The following is a 19,737-nucleotide window of genomic DNA, read 5'->3' as shown; positions in this document are numbered from 1 at the left end:
GAGCATTAGGAGCTAGGGGCAACTAATGGGCTGTGGCCTATTTAACGACCCAGACCTTCCGGCACTCTCCATCTGGAAATAGAGGACATACATGACTGCCCTGTGCTGTGCTGTGCTGTCCTCTCCTCTTCTCTCAATGTGGCCCATATTATGTAATTAAGCGGGCTTGCGGAGCAAGGACCATGCAGAGCATGGCCCTTGCAGAGCAAGGCCCGTTTATTAAGCGGGCTTGCGGAGCAAGGACCATGCAGAGCATGGCCCTTGCAGAGCAAGGCCCGTTTTTAAGCGGGCTTGCGGAGCAAGGACCATGCAGAGCATGGCCCTTGCAGAGCAAGGCCCGTTTATTAAGCGGGCTTGCGGAGCAAGGACCATGCAGAGCATGGCCCTTGCAGAGCAAGGCCCGTTTATAGTAATCTCTAAGTCCTGTTTCTTCCTGTTTTTATTATTGGTCTTGTGCAGGGCAGCAGTAAAATAGAAAATGGATCTCCTCCTAGGCCTTTCGAGATAGAGACACCGTTCAAACACTAAAACGACCGGCTCGGCTTGGAGATCGCGTACAGTTATAGGCTTCTCCGTGTCTCTTGTCGTTTTCCCGTTTTTGGCGATTTTGTGAAAGCCTGGGTCCCCATTGGAAACAGTGGTGGAACCTCCATGAACCAAAATTCCGCCACTCTAGAGATTAGAGTGTAGGAGGCTTTTTCGGTCATAAAACATCAACACTTTCACCTAGAAGTTTAGTTGACGCGTTGTTAGCGAGCTCTATGGGATGTCTCCAAATTGTCAAAGTTTCATCTCCCAACTCCCAATACTTTTTAAATGGCAGGTTTGTAAAAAAAACAGACCTGGCTCTATGGAGAATCCCAGTCTTTGGAAAAGTGCATTTTTCAAGAGATCAGCGCATGTCCCACACGGAGGTCCATTTGTGCCTGAAAAATTTTACCTATAAACTTCATTCAAAGACTGTTAGAGACATCACAAGCATGACTCCGATCTGTGAAAAGGACACGTGCCAACTCCTTTTAGTTTTTTTACAACGATGTTGTAAAGACAAAAAACTCATTCTCATTTTCTCCCCTGTTAAAGGCTCAATACTAACTGTCTTTCAGTCAATCACAACAGGTGCAGCCAGTGAAGGATTCCATTTCAACTGTCACTGTCTCAAGATTCCATTCTTAACGAGCAGGTGCGAGCAAGCATTCTAGAAGTCCATTGTTCAGCTCTGCAATGCAATGTAATATAGTCTTGCTGGACTATGCATGACAATTAGCTGCTTGGCTTAGTGGTAATGCATGCTGCTGCATTAGAGATATGGAGGTTGAGGGTTCGAAACCCACACGAAGCAATGTTGATTTTCTAAATTATATCATATGCAGCGTTCCTTGGCCGACTTAAAATGCCATACATGTATATCATTTAGTATGGATGGCAAATGTGCTGAATTACAGATATTGAGGTTGGGGGTTCGAAACCCAGTCAAAGCCATGTTGATTTTCAAAATTACATCATATGCAGTGTTCCTTGGCCAACTTAAAGTGCCATGTATGTCATTTAGTATGCATGGCAAATGTGCTGGATTACAGATATGGAGGTTGGGGGTTCGAATCCCAGTCCAAGCCATGTTGAATTTTCAAAAGTATATCATATGCAGTGTTCCTTGGCCAACTTAAAATGCCATGTATGTCATTTAGTATGAATGGCAAATGTGCTGAATTAGGGATATGGGGGTTGGAGGTTCGAACCCCAGTCGAAGCCATGTTGATTTTCAAAATGATATCATATGCAGTGTTCCTTAGCCAACTTCAAATATCATGTATTGTATGTCATTTAATATCAATGGCAAAGGGGTTGGATTACAGATATGGAGGTTGTGAGTTCTAATCCCGCTCGAAGCCATGTTGATTTTCAAAATTATATCATATGCAGTGTTCCTTAGCCAACTTAAAATACCATCTATGTCATTTAGTATATCCCCAAAACGCAGAGCTACAACACTTTCAAGATGGCTGAATCCAAGATGGCTGAATTGTTTGGCCCATAACTTCTGACTGGGTGGATGGAGTTTTTCCAAGATTTCTTTTAGCTTTGTTTTCTCAATAGTACTTTGTTTCATCTCTGCCCCAAAAGGCAAGCCCGCTTCCAGCATTTTCTGTGAGAATGCATTTCTAGTTTGACATTGCTGCCTGGCCTGGATTTAAAAAAAAAGTGAAGGTCCCTGTCTGGCACGGGAATTACAGTACATGCAGGTACTGACTGTGCAAATGTACTCTCAACCTCAATCTGTTGCAATCTCAAACAAATAATTCAATATTCTCACCTGCTCTTTCACAATGGCTATTATATGATGTTTTTTGATTTGTTAATTCCAAATGAATCATTCAGAACTAATTGTTCCGTCGAGTTTACTTTGATATTTCATTTAATTCCGAATTGTGAAGTGTTTTCATGACGCTTTCAATGTGGAATTAAGCTTTATTCAGAATTACAGGGAGTACATTCTGAATTAAATGTCTCATGTAAACACAGCCATTGTGGTATTGGTATATCATTTAGAAATCTAGTGGGTCGCCATTTGCTCATCAGCTCCTGTTTCATGTTAATGGAAGTGAACTAATAAGGCATTGCACTTTATCTGTAGTTCACCCTTTTACATTCTAGAATAACGGTACAGTTGACAGGCAGCCGTATTATGACGTGGACACTTAGGCCTACCCTGCCGAGATGTCAATGTAGACAGTCGCTATGTTTACACGAGACATTCAATTCGAAATTAGCTGACTTTAATTCTGAATAAAGCTTAATTCCGCTTTGAAAACGTCATGTAAACACCTGTTAATTTGGAATTGAGAGAAAGATCAAAGTAAACTTGACGGAACTATTTAATTCTGAATTCTCAATTCGGAATTAAAAACATCATGTAAACGTATGTGATAATCATGATATAATCACAAAAATAGTCAATTGGAGTTGAGTAGAGTCATCAGGCTGACGAAGATACCTTTCTGTGCCATTGTGGTCTGCCATGTGCCATGCAGTATGTCAAACAAACAAGCAAAAAAAACAACCATTGTCTACATAACAGCTATAATCTGTATGATCTCTTAGTCGCCCATCCATGTGGCGCTGCATTGAGGGCGTGTGTGACTGTGTGTACTTATGCTAATGACAAGGCACTGGGACTCTCCTCTCCGGGCCTTTCCCACACTCTGCCCATTGATGACACTTCCCCCTGGGGAATAATGGAAGTGTGCCTTGTTAATGCTAATTCATCTCAAGCAAGTGTGTTCCCAAACCCAGCCATGAGAAAGACTAGAATGCTTAACTTCTGCTAATGCACTCTACAGCAAGTTTAACAAGCACGCAATTCAAAAATGGTTTTGAAAAATTAGGCTGCACATGCTTTTGGTCACAAAAACATGAATTGCAATTAATTAAAAAAAAAAAATAATTAGTAGAAAAGTCAGGAGTTACCCTACATCTGAAAATCTGGGATGATTTTCAAAATATACCCCCTTTTCTTCCCAAAACTCAGCAATTTTTCACTCAACCGGCTATCTCTTTCTAGTGTCACAAGATGTTGACAAAATCCCATCACTGAAAGTCTCACATGTGGACAATGTTGTTGTTGTTGTTGTTGTTGTTGTTGTTGTTGTTGTTGTTGTTGTTGTTGTTGTTGTTGTTGTTGTTGTTGTTGTTGTTGCTGCTGCTGTTGTTGTTGCTGTTGTCGTTGTTGGTTTCAAATAAGGTCAAATCCATCCACTTAATTTCCAAACCAGGTTGTTTTTCAGTGTAAGCTCCAAAATGAGGTCAATTGTCTTCCGCTGTCTATAGCTCTTTTGATTAAGATGACTCGGATTATTACGAATCTGAAGACGTGATTACCAGTGTTTACACTAGCAGTGCAATTCCTCTAGCATGCATCAGATGGATATGTTTTCCATTTGATTCATACAGTTTGACTCTGAGGTGGTATTTCATTTCTTTCTTGATCATACTATACATGCATGTAGTATAGTCAAAGCTGAGGTAAGATACCAATGAAAGGAGAAGCATGGCAACATATTTTTTCTTTCAATTATATGAATTTGGTTTAATGATCACATTTTGACAAGACATACATATTTGTTCAATACAAAATTAGATAAAGATCTCCCAGTAAAATGAAAGCAATCAAAAGTACCTTTTAATAAAGGCATAAAATTAAGCCATAACACCATGGCTTTAAACAAAAATAACACTGTTTTTTTTAATAAAAAAGAAAAGAATATCTCTATAAAAATAATTTTCTCTGTGAGAGAATAATGCAGTAGTACTGCGAGGGGGGAAAAAATGCTACTATCACATATCAAAAGCAACTATACCAGAGTCACTTTCCATTTAAAACAAAACTTTAAAAAGTTCATTTAAAAGAAGCAGCATGACATTTCATTCAACATTTGTTCACAGCTGGCGAGGGGTTGCCCACCACACCAAAACTGGACATCACAGCAGTGCAACAACAGAGTAAGAAATTCTCTGAAATAGGGTCTGAAAAATCCATAGGATGTTCTTGTATCACTTCGGGCCATACACGGACCATGTCCAAACTCTTCCCTCCGGGTCAACAGATGGATAGGTGGACAGTGGATTGTTGGGCACTCAGTTCTGGCAGAGCAGGGGAGTGACGTCGTCGTCTGGGGAGGGTAAGAGCCGCAGGATGTCTCGGGAACACCTGGAGTAGCCGTTGGGGAAGAGCACGGTCTTCTTGAGGGTGAGCAGGGACACGGCCTTCTCCAGCACCTCGGCGGAGGGGAGGGGCACGGTACCGTTATGCAGGTGCTCCTCCAGGGCGGCCTTCAGCTTCTCCACCGTCCTCAGACACTTGCTCTCCAGCCTCTGCAGCTTACACCTGAGGAGGACAGAAATGGTGGGAAACGTTGGTTAGTTCCTCACATTGAGTAAACAGTAGACTGCAGCCAGCTGATTTACGTATATTGCATATAAATATTATATAAACATAATATTATTATGCTGCGTGATGTGTTATTGTGATATTTACATCACGACCTTCAACACGCTCTATGACATTATTGTTGTTATGTCTAGATTGTCTCCTAGCTTACCTTGGAGTCTGGGCCTTGGTGCTGTCCTGGAAGATGATGTTCACGTATTCCGGCATGTTTCCTGGTTGGTCTTGTCTTGGTCTCGATTGAGCAGGTAAGAAGCAGTAGTCTTGCAAGGATGATCCCCAGCGAGTATGATCTTCCTAGGGCTGATAGGGCTCTATTTATACTCCCTCTTGATGCTCAGAACATCTGACAGCCAATCAGAATTGCCGAATGACGGGACAATGGCCAGCCCATGATTCTGTCCTGTCAGTTGGAGTATGAAAGGTTTGGCCCATGCTGCAAGGGAGGACGGGAGGGAGGGAGGGAGAGAGGGAGAGGAAGGGAGGGAAGTGCCCTCAGTGCCATCTGTCAGAGAGGGGACAGTCAGGGTTTTCTGTGGGAAAGAGCCTGTAGACAAGCTACCCACGACCCCTGGATAAATTATGTACAGCGCTAAATAATCTTCAATGATTTACATAATAAGGACAACCTGGTTGACGGAACATTTTGCTGTCAAGTCACTGATAAGAATATTCACATAGTTCGGCATAAAAAAACATACACAATATAACCTAAAAATAATTACCAATGGTGATGATATAGGTCATGCTAGATGTGATTTTTTTGCAGCTCCCATAACATTAGCATTTCTAACAAACATTGATATTGACAGCATTTGTGAGCCACTTGGACATTGATTGGTTTAGGATTTAACCAAACCAACACTGTCAGATTCGAGCAGCATGTGGCTCGTTATGTTGTGAAATCAATGCAGTCAGTCAGACCAAATTTAAAGACAAATCTAGAAAACGGTCATCTAAATTCAACAGAATAAACAGTACAAAATAAACAAGAACTAGAAGCTACTGAAAAAGACAATCTATAGCCTAAACAATATGCTTGGATACAGTGTGTTGCTTGCTTCTTCACGCCAGACATACTGTGAGAACTGATGTGTTCTCACGCCAGGCCAAGGCTACTACACCTGAGCCTTCTGATTCCCTGGTGTCAGCCTGCGCCGCCCGCCGGAGATGGACTGAGAGATGTGACACACTTCCTTTGTCTGGGGCCTCTGAATGGGGCGCACGGTCGGAAGCAGACGTGTGGGAAGCCTTGCGCCCCAGTGTTCCCCAGCCAGCTCTGAAGTGGAGAGCAGAGGCGGAAGGGTTGCCCAAGGGGAGGGGTGTCAGGGCAGGGGGCAGGGGGGCAGGTGGGCAAGGGGGGGGGGTAGTTCACTGGGGCGGCTAATTTGAGTAGGACGACAAATTATGGTCTGAGACGGAAGGTATATCCCAGCCATCTTCATGAGAGCTGGTGTCTCAAGCATTACATCCCGAAAATACTACATCATAACAACATAGAACTGTATAAAATGCCCCCCCCCCCCCCCCCCAACATACACATGTCTCCAAATGCATTGTTTATTGTACATCAATCAATATGGCCAGCTTTGGACATTGACCTATAGGCACAGGACGGTGGCTATGGCTCCCTCCATTGACCTATAGGCACAGGACGGTGGATATGGGTCTCCTCAAGAGGGTCATGTGTTTCCCACATCCTCCCAGTGGGCCGGTGGCTAGCTGTGGGTCTCTCTCTCTCTCTCTCTCTCTCTCTCTCTCTCTCTCTCTCTCTCTCTCTCTCTCTGTCTCTCTCTCTTTATCACCCCTCATAGCCTTAGTGGCCTGTCCCCTGTCCCCCAGCGCCCATGTCCCTTGTCCCCCAGCGGCTGGCCAGTGACCCCGCAGTGTAGCATGTGGCAGCTCCATATTGCCCCTGGCGTCCCCTGGGGTTCAGCCCTGGGCCACAAAGTGTGTGAAACTGCAGCCTAGCCGGGACACACACATTCGTATGGAGATGTGGCGGGGACATATAGAGACGTGATTTAGCCCAGGCTCTGCTCTACACTACTGAGCTTAGACCATAGGGACTGCAGTCTAACTCGACCCAAAGGTTTACATTTGAACAGTACATCTAATAACTGTGTTTTTTGTTTTGCTGAGAGCTGGTAATAGGCATACAATATTATTATTAAAATATTGGGTAGGCCTAAGTAAAAAAAAGAAAAAGAAAAAGAAAAGACGATTCCATAGTGCAATATTTTATTAGGGAAAACCCCAGGCAAGTCAGTAGGGTTCTACTCACAATGTTAGTTTCCTCATTCATGCTTATTTATTTGTTTATTGATTGATTGATTTATTTATGTATTTATTTATTTATTTATTTATTTATTTATTTATTTATTTATTCAATGTGTCGTCAAGAAGAGCACACAAAGAACATTCAGGACATACTGGACACTTTGTTGGTCACTTGGTCTTGGGCTGCTCTGTACCGCGCAGCTATATCACTGGGACACTTTTTCTTTGTACACTTTATAACTGTGTGTGTGTGTGTGTGTGTGTGTGTGTGTGTGTGTGTGTGTGTGTGTGTGTGTGTGTGTGTGTGTGTGTGTGTGTGTGTGTGTGTGAGAGAGAGAGAGAGTTAGATGCCTGCCTTGGGCTGCTTGTATGTAAGAGTGTGCTATACAGTATATATATAATATGTAAGGATGTGTGTAATACCTGTTTGTAATGTCTTCTGTTTTATGTTTGTATGTATGCTGCTTGACCTTAATTTCCCCCTTGGATCAATAAATGATACTCTACTCTACTCTACTCTACTCTACTCTACTCTACTCTACTCCACTCTGCTTTATCCTAACAGAGACCTAACTGAATAACTAGAGTAATAGTTGCTTGTTGTTCAGACAAGCACTGCTGAATCCGGACTGCTTTTAACTCGTTTACTGGGGAAAAAAAGAATGATTGCTGCTTCAACCAAGAAGAGATTAGAGTAGAGTAGAGTAGAGTAGAGAAACTTTATTGATCCCCAGGGGGAAATTCAGGTGTCAAGTAGCTACATAAAAACAAACACAGACACAGACACAGACACACACAGACACACAGACACACGCACACATGCCAAGAGGTTCCAGATCTGGGCCAGCTCTGGCATCTCAGGCAGTCCAATCCCCAATAATGATGTCCTTCTTAGTGTCCTTCTGTATACTGTTAAACAGTTGAATGGCCCAAGGGACAAAGGACCTCCTTAGCCTGTCTGTCCTGCAGGTGAAAGCACGGAGTCTGTGACTGAACAGACTCAGTTGGTTAGTGAAGGTGGCGTTAAGGGGGTGATGCTGATTGTCCATAATAGAGTCCAGTCTGCTCAGTGTTCTGCTCTCAGCTGTTGAGGTGAGTGACTGCAGCTCCATGCCCACCACTGACCCCATTACAGAACCCCCCTTTTTACACTAGTGCACCTGTAGCAGCACCCACTGAACTTGTGGTGGCACCTGACCTGCCAAACCAGCAGCAGCCATTCAAACACTTGGTTGGGTCTTTTTTTGGATAACCCTATGTGATAGTCATCACCTGATCAGCATAATAATTGCCCTTCATGCTGTAGAATACAAAGCCATTACAGCCACAACAACATGACAATGAACATGGTAGTGTAAGATAAAAAACACAATAGATAACATGATATTTCAAGTTGATTGCAGACTAATGGACTTTCGCAGTGTCATTACTTTTGCTTTTTTCTCTTATTTATTTTATTTCATTTTATTTTTTCTCTATTTTATTTTCCTAAAATTTGAACCTAAACGAGACAGGCCTTAGTTGTACAAGATTGCTGTCATTTCAAAAGCCCTTGTAGCTCCTCCTTTTTGACTGACCTCATGATCTTTTCCACTAAATGAATCCATCATGGTAATGTGGACAGTGGAAGGAGAACTGAACATCTGAACGGCGCCACCGACAATGTACAAAATGGAAATGCAGGGAAGTCATGGTTGGGAAAAGGTGTTTTCAATAGCAATACAAATACCCTCTCCCTGTAGTAAAATGCTTATATGTTCAACTGAATTTAAATTGAATGCTATTTCGAAACCTAAACAAATTGTTGTCACATGTGGCATCACAGTGCAGTATGTTTCTGTTGGGAGAGCATTACCAGGGCAAGGTATCCTGAGTATGTCTCCCTCTGCTGGTTATCTGTGGACATGCAGCACTATGATCATCAACCCTCGGGATATAGGGCAGGGGTCCCCAAACTTTTTTGTCTGGGGGCCACATTATCGTTCCTGACTGTGATCAGGGGCCGGAATCAATCATGTGGGCTGTATAGTAGGCCATTCCCCGTTATAGCCATAATTTCTAGCACAAAAAAACATCATTACAAATGATTTGTAAAAGCAGTGTACTTCACATGTTATTCAATTTGAAATAGGCCTACCACAGGTATTTCTTTTTAATTTCTAATAACCGTGCAAAAATAGCAAGGAAAGATTAGAAAAATATGGTGATTGACAGTTTATGAGTGATACAATAGAAATGGTAGGCCTGTTTATATTACAGTGAGATGAGAAACTATCAAGACAAGAAACGTCTGGTGATTCTGTAGGATATCCTGTTGATAAACAAAATAAAATATTTTAAAATTATATTTTATCATGATTTTTTTCTGTGAGGATTGCTTCTTTGGACCAGTTCAAATGGTGAGGTACAGAGAGGTGGAGGGCCGGTCAAAGGGGCGTGGTGGGCCGTATCCGGCCCCCGGGCCTAAGTTTGGGGACCCCTGATATAGGGGGTCCCTGCTTGCCAGGCTATCACAACCCACTCAGCGCATCCAGACTCAGTCAATTTCATTTCACATCAGCAACTACAAAGTGTAGCATAAAAGAATACTAGCCGACTCATCAGGCTACAGTAGGTCTCCAGCTCCATGATTGGGGTTCCCTGGCCATTAAAAAAAGATTAAATGCTGGACTACCAATACAATGCCACAGTTCACAAACACTTCACAATGGAGTTTTATGGCATTGCTGTCAAGGGTTTGATAAAGATGACCATATGAGGATGATGGCTAAAAACAATTGTTAGTCTGCACCAAGCTCATAGACAGACCTCGATATTGCAAGTAATCACACATTGAAGTTCTCACGGATTTAAACAATTGAAGGCATGGTCACTGCATTGAGTGAAACCATAGCTGTTTTCATTGGCATGAGTGTGGCAGAGGTTGAGTGACACAGCTCTACACAGTTCACTTCATGCCACCACTACACGTTTTTCTGTCCACGTCCACCTCTGTGTCTTTGCCTGTGTGTGTGTGTGTGTGTGTGTGCGTGAGTGTGAGTGTGCGTGTGCGTGTGCGTGTGTGTGTACGTGTGTGTGTGTACGTGTGTGTGTGCATGTGTGTGTGTGTGTGTGTGTGTGGCATGCGTAATTTTGTATCTATTGGTGCTACTGAGAGCATCCTGACCAGCAACGTCTCTCCCGGGGTCTCTCAAGACTGTATGGCACGGCAGCCGCCTAGCTGCAGACAAAAAGGCGCTACACAGGGTGGTGGTGAAGACAGCAGAAAAGATCATCAGGTCAGCTACCAGCCATCCAGGAACTGTACACTTCACACACTGTTCCAAGAGGGCAATGAACATCATCAAAGACACAACTCATCCATCACACAGACTGTTCTCCCTTCTACCATCAGGGAAGCGGTACCGCAACCTGCCGTCCCACACAAGCAGACTGAGCAACAGCTTTTTTCCACATTACATTACATTACATTACATTACATTACATTGCACTTAGCTGACGCTTTCATTTATTCAAAGCGACTTACAACTATTGTTTTTCAGGGTTTTGGTTACAGTCCCTGGAGCAATGTGGGGTTAGGTGCCTTGCTCAAGGGCACTTCAGCCATGGATGGAGGTGTAGGGAGAGGTCAGGGGGGATTCGAACCGGCATCCCCTAGATTGAACGACCAACTCTCTAACCACTAGGCCACGGCTGCCCCCCATTTCCACAAGCCATCAGACTCACCAAAACACTGAAGAAAACCACATGAACATTCATAGGTCACCGGATGACATTCCATGACTATTTCTTCACCATGCCACTGGCACTTTTGCACCTTGTATACAGATCTACACTTTTCACATACTACTACTATGATCAATGATTGTACTTCTGCTGCTATGTGTGTGTGTGCGTGCACGCGTGCGCACTGTTTTGTATTGTATTGTATTGTTGTACATGTCTATATCAGTATGTCAGTGTTTGAAAAACTGCACATGTGTTAGAAAAATGAATTAACTGTCCAAGTGAAGACTGTCTTCAGCAGTCTTTTCGGCATGCGTCATTGAATGGTATTTTCAGACTACTGGTTCACTCCAGGGTTCCAATCCTAACAGCCTGTGCAGATATGCATTTCACTGATAGATGTCAAAGTAGAAGCACACTGAACCCACTGGCCCGTATATATATATTTTCCTAGTTAGTTATTGATCTCCACAAGCTGTACAAAAATTCAAACACTCAGTTATTCAGCGTTGACGTCAACTTGTATGCGGCGTTTGGACTACCGGTTCCCTGGCGATTTTTTACATTGCAAAACGCCATAGAGATTCAGGTTTGGCAAAAATATAAGTTGCACGGCAACAACGAACATTAGCCTGTCCCCGCATCCCTTTCTCATTAGTGGAACGGATCGTATCATCATGTTGGTGTATTCACATGTTAAATCATGACGATTATAATTCAATATTGCTAACCCCTTTCTGATCATTAAAACTTCCGAACTACATACTTTCCTTTGGTTGCCATGGGTACAACCTTCCGCACGTACATGCCGTTAGATACTGGCGCCGTTTCTGTAGTCGCCAAAAGCTTCCGGGTTTAGCATATGGACGCAACATCGTATTTATGTCGAAGTTTGACACAAAATGATCAACCATGTCATACCTACAGCCTATTTTTAACACCCTCGACAGTTTGCGGGGGTTCGCTAAGCGCGTGCTTGCACTCGGAGCTTATTTGAAATTTACCCCTATTCATTCCCAATGGAGGCCGGAAGCCGATAGGAACCAGGACGTCCTTAAATGCTAACATGAAAGACTACAATCTACTACATGCTTCCGCTTCCGCTGAAGAACTCTATTCGTTCAGGCTGATGTCGATGACACGCCCCTCTCTTGTGCGTCAAGGCGTAGGTCATTACGCATGCTGCGTGCTGTTGGCAAACAAGTTTTCCAACATGGCGGGTCACGTTGGTGGGACTGAAGGGGGAAGTAATAGCATGGATAAAAGCATTACCCTCCCACCTGATGAAATCTTTCGGAATTTAGAAAATGCAAAGAGATTCGCCATTGACATAGGTAAGGCACTATTGCTCATAATTTTGCCAACGCAAAGACAGAAATGGCAAGCGCGCATGTGAGGCGCATGTCTGTAAGGTTGCTGGCTGCAAGGTGTAGACTAAAACGCTTGTCAAGGCTTTGTAAAGAGTAAAAAGTTTGGCTGACATTGGCCATGGTATCATCTTGCTTTTAATCTGACAGCTGCTCCCTGGGTGCTCACAACTCGTGTCTTTTCAGCCATTGATGTGCGCAGCTATTCTGGACTTTACGGTCCCATTCACTTCAATTCATTTTTTTGGCGTTTTACATATTTCGGACCGTGCGGACGCCGCTGTACTCGTGCGAGGAAAACAACAATTGTCTCGGGTGCTAAACATGGTCATGGAACGGCTTGCTTAACCAGAATGGTGTATGTTGTGTCATTTCGAAGATAATTAAAGAAAATCTTATTACAATGGGATTTCTCATAGGCATGGTTTTGCATGTCTCTTATCTCTTTTCATGTTGACTGAGCTATCACCGTTACAAGTTTACAAGGTGCACAGCGCACATATGTATGCATACAAAAAGGAAGAATACATTTCACAGTGTAATTCTGCAAATAATTCACTTCAAAGTTAAGTGTTATTACATAGGCACCATGGTCATCAATGTGTGTAAGAACAAGTGAAAAAACAAATCGGTCAGTTTGTCAAAGAGGAGATGGTAGATATGCGCACCATAGTACAAAGTATGCATCACACCATGCTTCTGAATGATATGAAGGAAAAATACTGACGGCACATAGCCTACGTCTCTTTCCTCAATAATGCACATGCCACATATCACTCAAGCAATCTTCATTAGCTAATGTGGCCACAGGGGGGCGATATTGTAGGGCACGCTGAGACATTCGGATTCAATTTAACTCACTATTAGGCTATATAACAAAGGTTGCATTATAGGCTAGGCTACTACATATAGCCTAGTCATTAATTGGCAAACAATTCATGTTGTTTCTATTGTAATGGGATTGCTACATTCAAGAAGTTTCCAATGTCTTCCATCTCCTCTGTCTTTTCCATGTTTGTAGGTTAAGAATTAACAAACAAAATCTTAACATTGTACTGCATGTTTTAGATGGGCCCATGTACAAAGTACTTCAAGTCTGTCTGTAGGGCACATCAAGGGTCTGTGAGAAAAGGGTGCTTGCGCTGCTGACAATGTGTAAATGCTTCCATTACATCCTATAGGCCTACATATGATGGCTACAAGAATTTCTGCAATGTGTTGTGTTGTTTTGAAGAAAATTGAATAAAATCTTATTATAGTGGGATGTCATATGCATGATTGGACAGGTTTCATATCTCTTAGCATGTTCACTGCGTCATCACCATTTCATCTTACAATGTGCAGAGTGATCAGAACTTTCTGTAATTCTGAAAATAAGTAACTCTGAAGTTAACAGATCATACCACATATGTAATAAGTAGTGCAAATTGAGAATGATTAATTTCTCAAAGCAGACACTGTGGATGATATGTAGCATAATACACAGTAGGCCTATGTGTCGCTATATGCTCCTGAAAGATATGCTGAAGACATACTGAAGGCACAAATATTTATTTTCCCAATAAGCCTTATAATGTAGGCCTATATCAGGAGTGAGGTTACATACACGTGAGTAAAAGTTGAATGCTGAGTGACCTTGAACCCACAACTTATGGTATGGACAGCATGACTTCATCCACTAAGCTACCACAGTTTCATAAGAAATGTTAAGACCAGAAAGATATGTCGTCGTTGTGCATTTTAACACAATAAATCATATAAAATATATTTTCCCTGCACCATTACCTCATTGTCTGAAGTATGATGAAGAAATGATTGTAGGCCTATATGATTTTTTTAGTGCTGTGATAATGTGCACAACAAGAAGTTTTCTGGTCAAACAAATTTTACTGAAACTGTGGTAGCTTAGTGGATGGAGTCATGCCTACCATTCCACAGGTTGTGGGTTCAAGGCCCATCAAAGGACAGTTTTACACTCGTGTATGTTACCTCACTTCTGATAGGCCATGATTAGTCTAATTCAGTAAATAAATATTTGTGCGTACAGTATTTCTTCAGCATATAACTCATGAGCATATTTCGATGAATACTGTGTATTATGGTGCATATCTACCGTCTCCTCTTTGACAAACTGACCGATTTGTTTTTTCACTTGTTCTTACACACATATTGATGACCATGGTGCCTATGTAATAACACTTAACTTTGAAGTGAATTATTTGCAGAATTACACTGTGAAATGTATTCTTCCTTTTTGTATGCATACATATGTGCGCTGTGCACCTTGTAAACTTGTAACGGTGATAGCTCAGTCAACATGAAAAGAGATAAGAGACATGCAAAACCATGCCTATGAGAAATCCCATTGTAATAAGATTTTCTTTAATTATCTTCGAAATGACACAACATACACCATTCTGGTTAAGCAAGCCGTTCCATGACCATGTTTAGCACCCGAGACAATTGTTGTTTTCCTCGCACGAGTACAGCGGCGTCCGCACGGTCCGAAATATGTAAAACGCCAAAAAAATGAATTGAAGTGAATGGGACCGTAAAGTCCAGAATAGCTGCGCACATCAATGGCTGAAAAGACACGAGTGTGCTCACACATGCTGTGTTTGTTCTGACAGTAACGTAACGTTAGTAAGTGACCTTTGGAGCTTTCATTAAAGATGTACATAACCTGTGGAACCCCTTTGCTAGCTAGCGATATAGCCTGTGAGTTAACTTATTTACTAAGCTTGCTGACAGTGTGCGCAACGTTTTTACTAGTTTTGATTAACAACAGTAGGCCTACATGGTTCCTTTCATTCACTATTTCGAGCTGGACTGGCTTGCCCTTGCGGACTGCTTTTTTGTTTACGAGTCGAGTCTTATCATTTTACGTTATGCTGGTCAGGCTATCAATCTCAGTTGCGACACTAGCCTTATCTTCAACTGATGTTTCCAAATAGGTTGCAGATGTGATGTCAAAATATTCCTTGTCTGCAAGATATTGGCTTGTGTCGCTCACACTTGAACAAAACATGTTTGCATTGTTGACAAGAGAACTCACTAGTTTATTCACTATTAGTGATGTCATGCATCCTTCCCTAGCAAACACCTTACAGATTGAGATGTGAACCTAATTCTGCCAGTGCCTATTGCAAATGAGTGGTGCTTTTTCCTCTCCTCGATAGGTGGCTCATTAACAAAGCTTGCTTACTACTCAACGGTGCAGCACAAAGTGGCCAAAGTGAGGTCATTTGATCATTCTGTGAAGGTAAGCCTTCTTTTCATCACTCATATCTGTTTGCTGGCCTTTTTTGTTTTCACACATGTCTGTAGTGTAGATGAGACAACTGCAGAATGCACAGTAACCTTTCACACGCCATTATTTCGTTAGGGGGAAAAAAAAGCCTTTTGTTTTGTTGTGGCTGTTGTAAACAGCTGAGCAGTCACTCGGGAGTGTGGTGTATCTCAGGCATGGGGTTTGGATGACTTGCAATGAATTAAGCAATCCAGACTGTTTATTCTGCCTCACTGCCATGCAGCTGCCCAGAATGAGACTGCAGCAGCACTGTGAAAATAAAGACATTAGCTGCCCAATTGCTCCCCTATGCCTTGTTGTTTTGGCTGGGCTCAGCCCTGCTGCCAGATTATTTTTTTGCAGAGAGAGGAGATGTATGTTTTTTTCTCCCTGGAAGAATGAGCGCCCATTCAGATAGCTATAACAGCCAGTCATTGTCTGGCCACTGGTCCAATATTATGCAGTTCTGAAAATGGCTTCATCCAGAGACAGACACCGTGCTGCTAAGCCAGTTGGCAAAGTTAAAGACATACTGGCAGCGTGTAGGGCCCTGCGGCTGTAAACTGGAGATATGCTGTGCAGGGCATGCATGCATGGCTTGGTTTGGATTTCAGATCTGCTGTCACAATATCCCCAGGGCCTGGCAGTGGTGGCTGGGAGGCCCTGTGCCATAGGCCTAGTAAGTAGGCTGTGGGTGCAAATCAATTTGTGTGCTTTCCTCTGTCCTCTGATTACATGCCTCGCGGTCGAGTCACCAACATTTGTATGTAAGACTTTATACTGGGCATTCATTTAAAATGTCCCACATATGTGATCTATATGGGGGAAAAAGAGCCTTGTTGTGAAACGCAACTTTGGAGCATAGACAAATGCCCTCGTGTAATGTATCATGCATAACATGCACGTCACAGTCTATGTATGTTGAATGTTACATGAATGTCCAATATTAGACTGACGTAACCCAGGTCCACATCGAGGTATGAGGTCGGAGCACAGAGGAACAGACACAAATCAGGAAAACGGTTTGCACCCCTGGCTAATCACTGCTTGCATGACCTGCGTGTGTGTACCCAGGAGGCCGAGGGGGACCCTCTGTATGAGATTTCTGTGCAAGAGGAGATCACTGCCCGACTGCACTTCATCAAGTTTGAGAATGCTTACATCGAGACCTGCCTGGACTTCATCAAGGACCACCTGGTCAACACGGACACCAAAGTCATCAAGGCCACGGGCGGAGGAGCGCACAAGTTCAAAGACCTGATTGAGAAGAAGCTGAGACTCAAGTGAGTGCTGCTTCCTGACACGTCGCCGCATATTGACTGTGTCTTAATATGCAACCTTGCCTCCTTCACTTGCGCTTGTCTCCTCGTCCTGCCTCCTGGCTCCTCCTCCGTGGAGAAAACGATAAAGTTTCCCAGCTGTCAGCCTTGCCACAACAACTTTTGAGGGACTGTTTTTCATTCACCATCCCAATTGCAAAAGAGAAAAAGACTCTACAATTGAGCTTTTGCAAGATATTGAAATATAATGCTGTTGTCAGTGATGTCATCATGACGAGAAGCAAGTGGAGGAGGCAAGTGGAGGAGGCAAGTGGAGGAGGCAAGTGGAGGAGGCAAGTGGAGGAGGCAAGTGGAGGAGGCAAGGTCGCATATTGCAACACACTCATTATATCAGTCAGGGGATGCAACAAGTCATTTTAGTTGCTTGCTCCCATCCTTTCGTCTGGCCTCTGTCCTTGTGCCATGGTCTCGCTCTGTCGGGGCCGTGGTGGCTCCATGAGCTAAGATGCCATGCCATTACGCCGGCGCCCCCGGTTCAATTCTGACCCGAGGTCGTTTGCGGATCCTTCTCCAGCTCTCTCTCTCTCTCTCTCTTTCTCTCTTTCTCTCTCTCTCTCTCACTCTCTCTCTCTCTCTCTATCTCCCCTTTCACACGACAGTGTTGTGGCTTTGTGTCTGTCTGTCTGTCTGTCTGGTGGGTCCGTGGACGGACTATCCATCAGGTGGATCGGGTTACCTTTTACAGAGATGGAGTAATGAGCTTTCTAAACCTCTTGTTCTCTCTCTCTCTCTCTCTCTCTCTCTCTCTCTCTCTCTCTCTCTCTCTCTCTCTCTCTCTCTCTCTCTCTCACTCTCTCTCGCTTTCCCCCATTCTACATTACCAATTTCAAATGAGAGACTTCTAAATTGTGTTTTTCAAGGTATTAAATAAAAACGTCAGTCATTGCTGAAGTGGAGGCTCGCATCATGAGGCTGGAGGATGGTATGGGAGGAACTAGTATATAATGACTTGCAACCAGGATGTGCAGGCTTCTCTCTCTTGTCTGTTTTGCTTGGACTCACTGACAACATTATCCAGTCAGACGAGCTGAAGTTGCTCGGTTTCAGTGTTTGTCTGTGGTTCATGCCAAGTTTTAAGGCATCTTTAGTCTTGGCATCTCTAGTCTGCCCTCAAGGCCTCATTAGATGCTGAGCTGGTGGTTGCTGGAATCGGCAAGATTCTTTCCCATAGACACACTTGTCAGTTATAATAAATCAGTGCAGTCTCTTAGATTTTATTGTTGAGAGGCTTAGTAAGTGCTAGCTATGTGGAGCGATTTCCAGTTCCTTTTAATGGAAATAGAACTATATTTCTTGTTACTTTACATTACATTACATTTAGCAGACACTTTTTACTAAAGCGACTTACAAGGAGGAAATTCTTGTTAATACTTGGGCTTTACTGACCAGAAACGCACACTCGCAAACATGCGCGCAAGCACACACGCCTGCTCTTCTATTTGATCTATTAAATGCTTCACACCCCTCCATATATGCATTTCACATGCAGGTCATTTAACGTGAAATCAGACACTTTGGGAGCCACAGATTTTAATCATACTTGGTGTGCCTTAGTGGCAAGGTAGAACCCCAGAACTGCATTTGTTTGAATCTGACACCAATATTAAGGGAGAGACAGACAAGGACAGGTTTACATACTGTATGAGGGCAGGACACTATACATTCAGCCTGAGCAAAAGGCACACCAAGTATGATTGAAATCTGTGTCAGTCGGGTCCCAAAGTGTCTGATTTCATGTGAAAAATGACCCATGCTTTCTTTGCACAGGGCAATTAATTTCAATATGTAATTAATGTGGCTCTTCCCATGTATTTTTTACTAATGCAACATCTTTGACCCTTGCTATCATTGGCTTTGTGTACACCAGAGTGGACAAAGAAGATGAGATGACATGCCTGATCAAGGGCTGCAACTTCGTTCTGAGGAACATCCCCCATGAAGCCTTTGTTTACGCCAAACACGCCGACCCAGAGTTCCGCTTCCAGAACACACACCCGGACATCTTCCCCTACCTGCTCATCAACATCGGCTCAGGCGTCTCCATCGTCAAGGTAGCTCTCCTCTGCTTATTGTGACGCAGTTGTTGATCACAACTGGGACAGCCGTGGCTCAGTGGTTGGAGCGCTGGGTTGGTAGCCCAAGGGTTCCCGGTTCAATGCCCGACCGGACCACGGCTGTAGTGCCCCTTGAGCAAGGCACCTAAACCCCACACTGCTCGCCGGGCACCGCTCAGCAGGCAGCCCAGCTACGGACTAGTGGGTGTACTTCAATGTGATTCACTAGTCCAAATGGGATGAAGTGCAGAGAAAAGAATTTCCCCTAGGGGACCGAAATTGGCTCCAATTGACAAGTTCATAATCTACTGTGTTTCATTCCCTCTTGCTCTCAGCAAGTGTGTTGTTGATCATACTGTGCACACAAATCAAATCAAGACAAGATAGACAGATTAATAGTCTTCTGGTAACTGCAGAGACCATAAGTCGAAAACCTTGCAGGGGGTTCATTACTTCCCCACATCTTAGATTGACATATTTGATTCCGTACTTTTTCGGAAAAATGTAACATATAATATGTGACGTTTGGAACTCACTTACTGTTTGTCTGATGTTTGTGTGGCTGGTCTTAGGTGGAATCAGAAGACAAGTTTGAGCGTATCGGGGGAAGCTCCATTGGTGGGGGAACCTTCTGGGGTCTAGGGGCCCTCCTTACCAACACAAAGGTAACACATCTCCAGGAGGTCATTCAGGACATTAGAGATGCTTGATTTTAGGGCGGTCCCAAACGATTATT

General features: G+C 43.3%; 1 protein-coding gene across 1 annotated transcript in view; it reads left to right on the top strand.

The window, feature by feature from the left end:
- Positions 1–12,166: 12,166 nt before the first annotated feature.
- The window catches only part of pank4 (pantothenate kinase 4 (inactive)), a 52,748-nt gene continuing 45,177 nt past the window's right edge, over positions 12,167–19,737 (top strand). Inside the window, exons 1-5 of the mRNA XM_063214837.1 lie at positions 12,167–12,285; positions 15,498–15,580; positions 16,682–16,890; positions 18,815–18,998; positions 19,574–19,666. Coding sequence (XP_063070907.1) covers positions 12,207–12,285; positions 15,498–15,580; positions 16,682–16,890; positions 18,815–18,998; positions 19,574–19,666 — 648 coding nt within the window. The 5' untranslated portion in view covers positions 12,167–12,206. The remainder of the gene's footprint in view (positions 12,286–15,497; positions 15,581–16,681; positions 16,891–18,814; positions 18,999–19,573; positions 19,667–19,737) is intronic.

The sequence above is a fragment of the Engraulis encrasicolus genome, chromosome 14 (assembly GCF_034702125.1).
Source record: "Engraulis encrasicolus isolate BLACKSEA-1 chromosome 14, IST_EnEncr_1.0, whole genome shotgun sequence".
NCBI lineage: Eukaryota > Metazoa > Chordata > Actinopteri > Clupeiformes > Engraulidae > Engraulis > Engraulis encrasicolus.
Note: the sequence above shows the minus strand (reverse complement) of the source record. Positions and strands in the feature narration are given on the sequence as shown.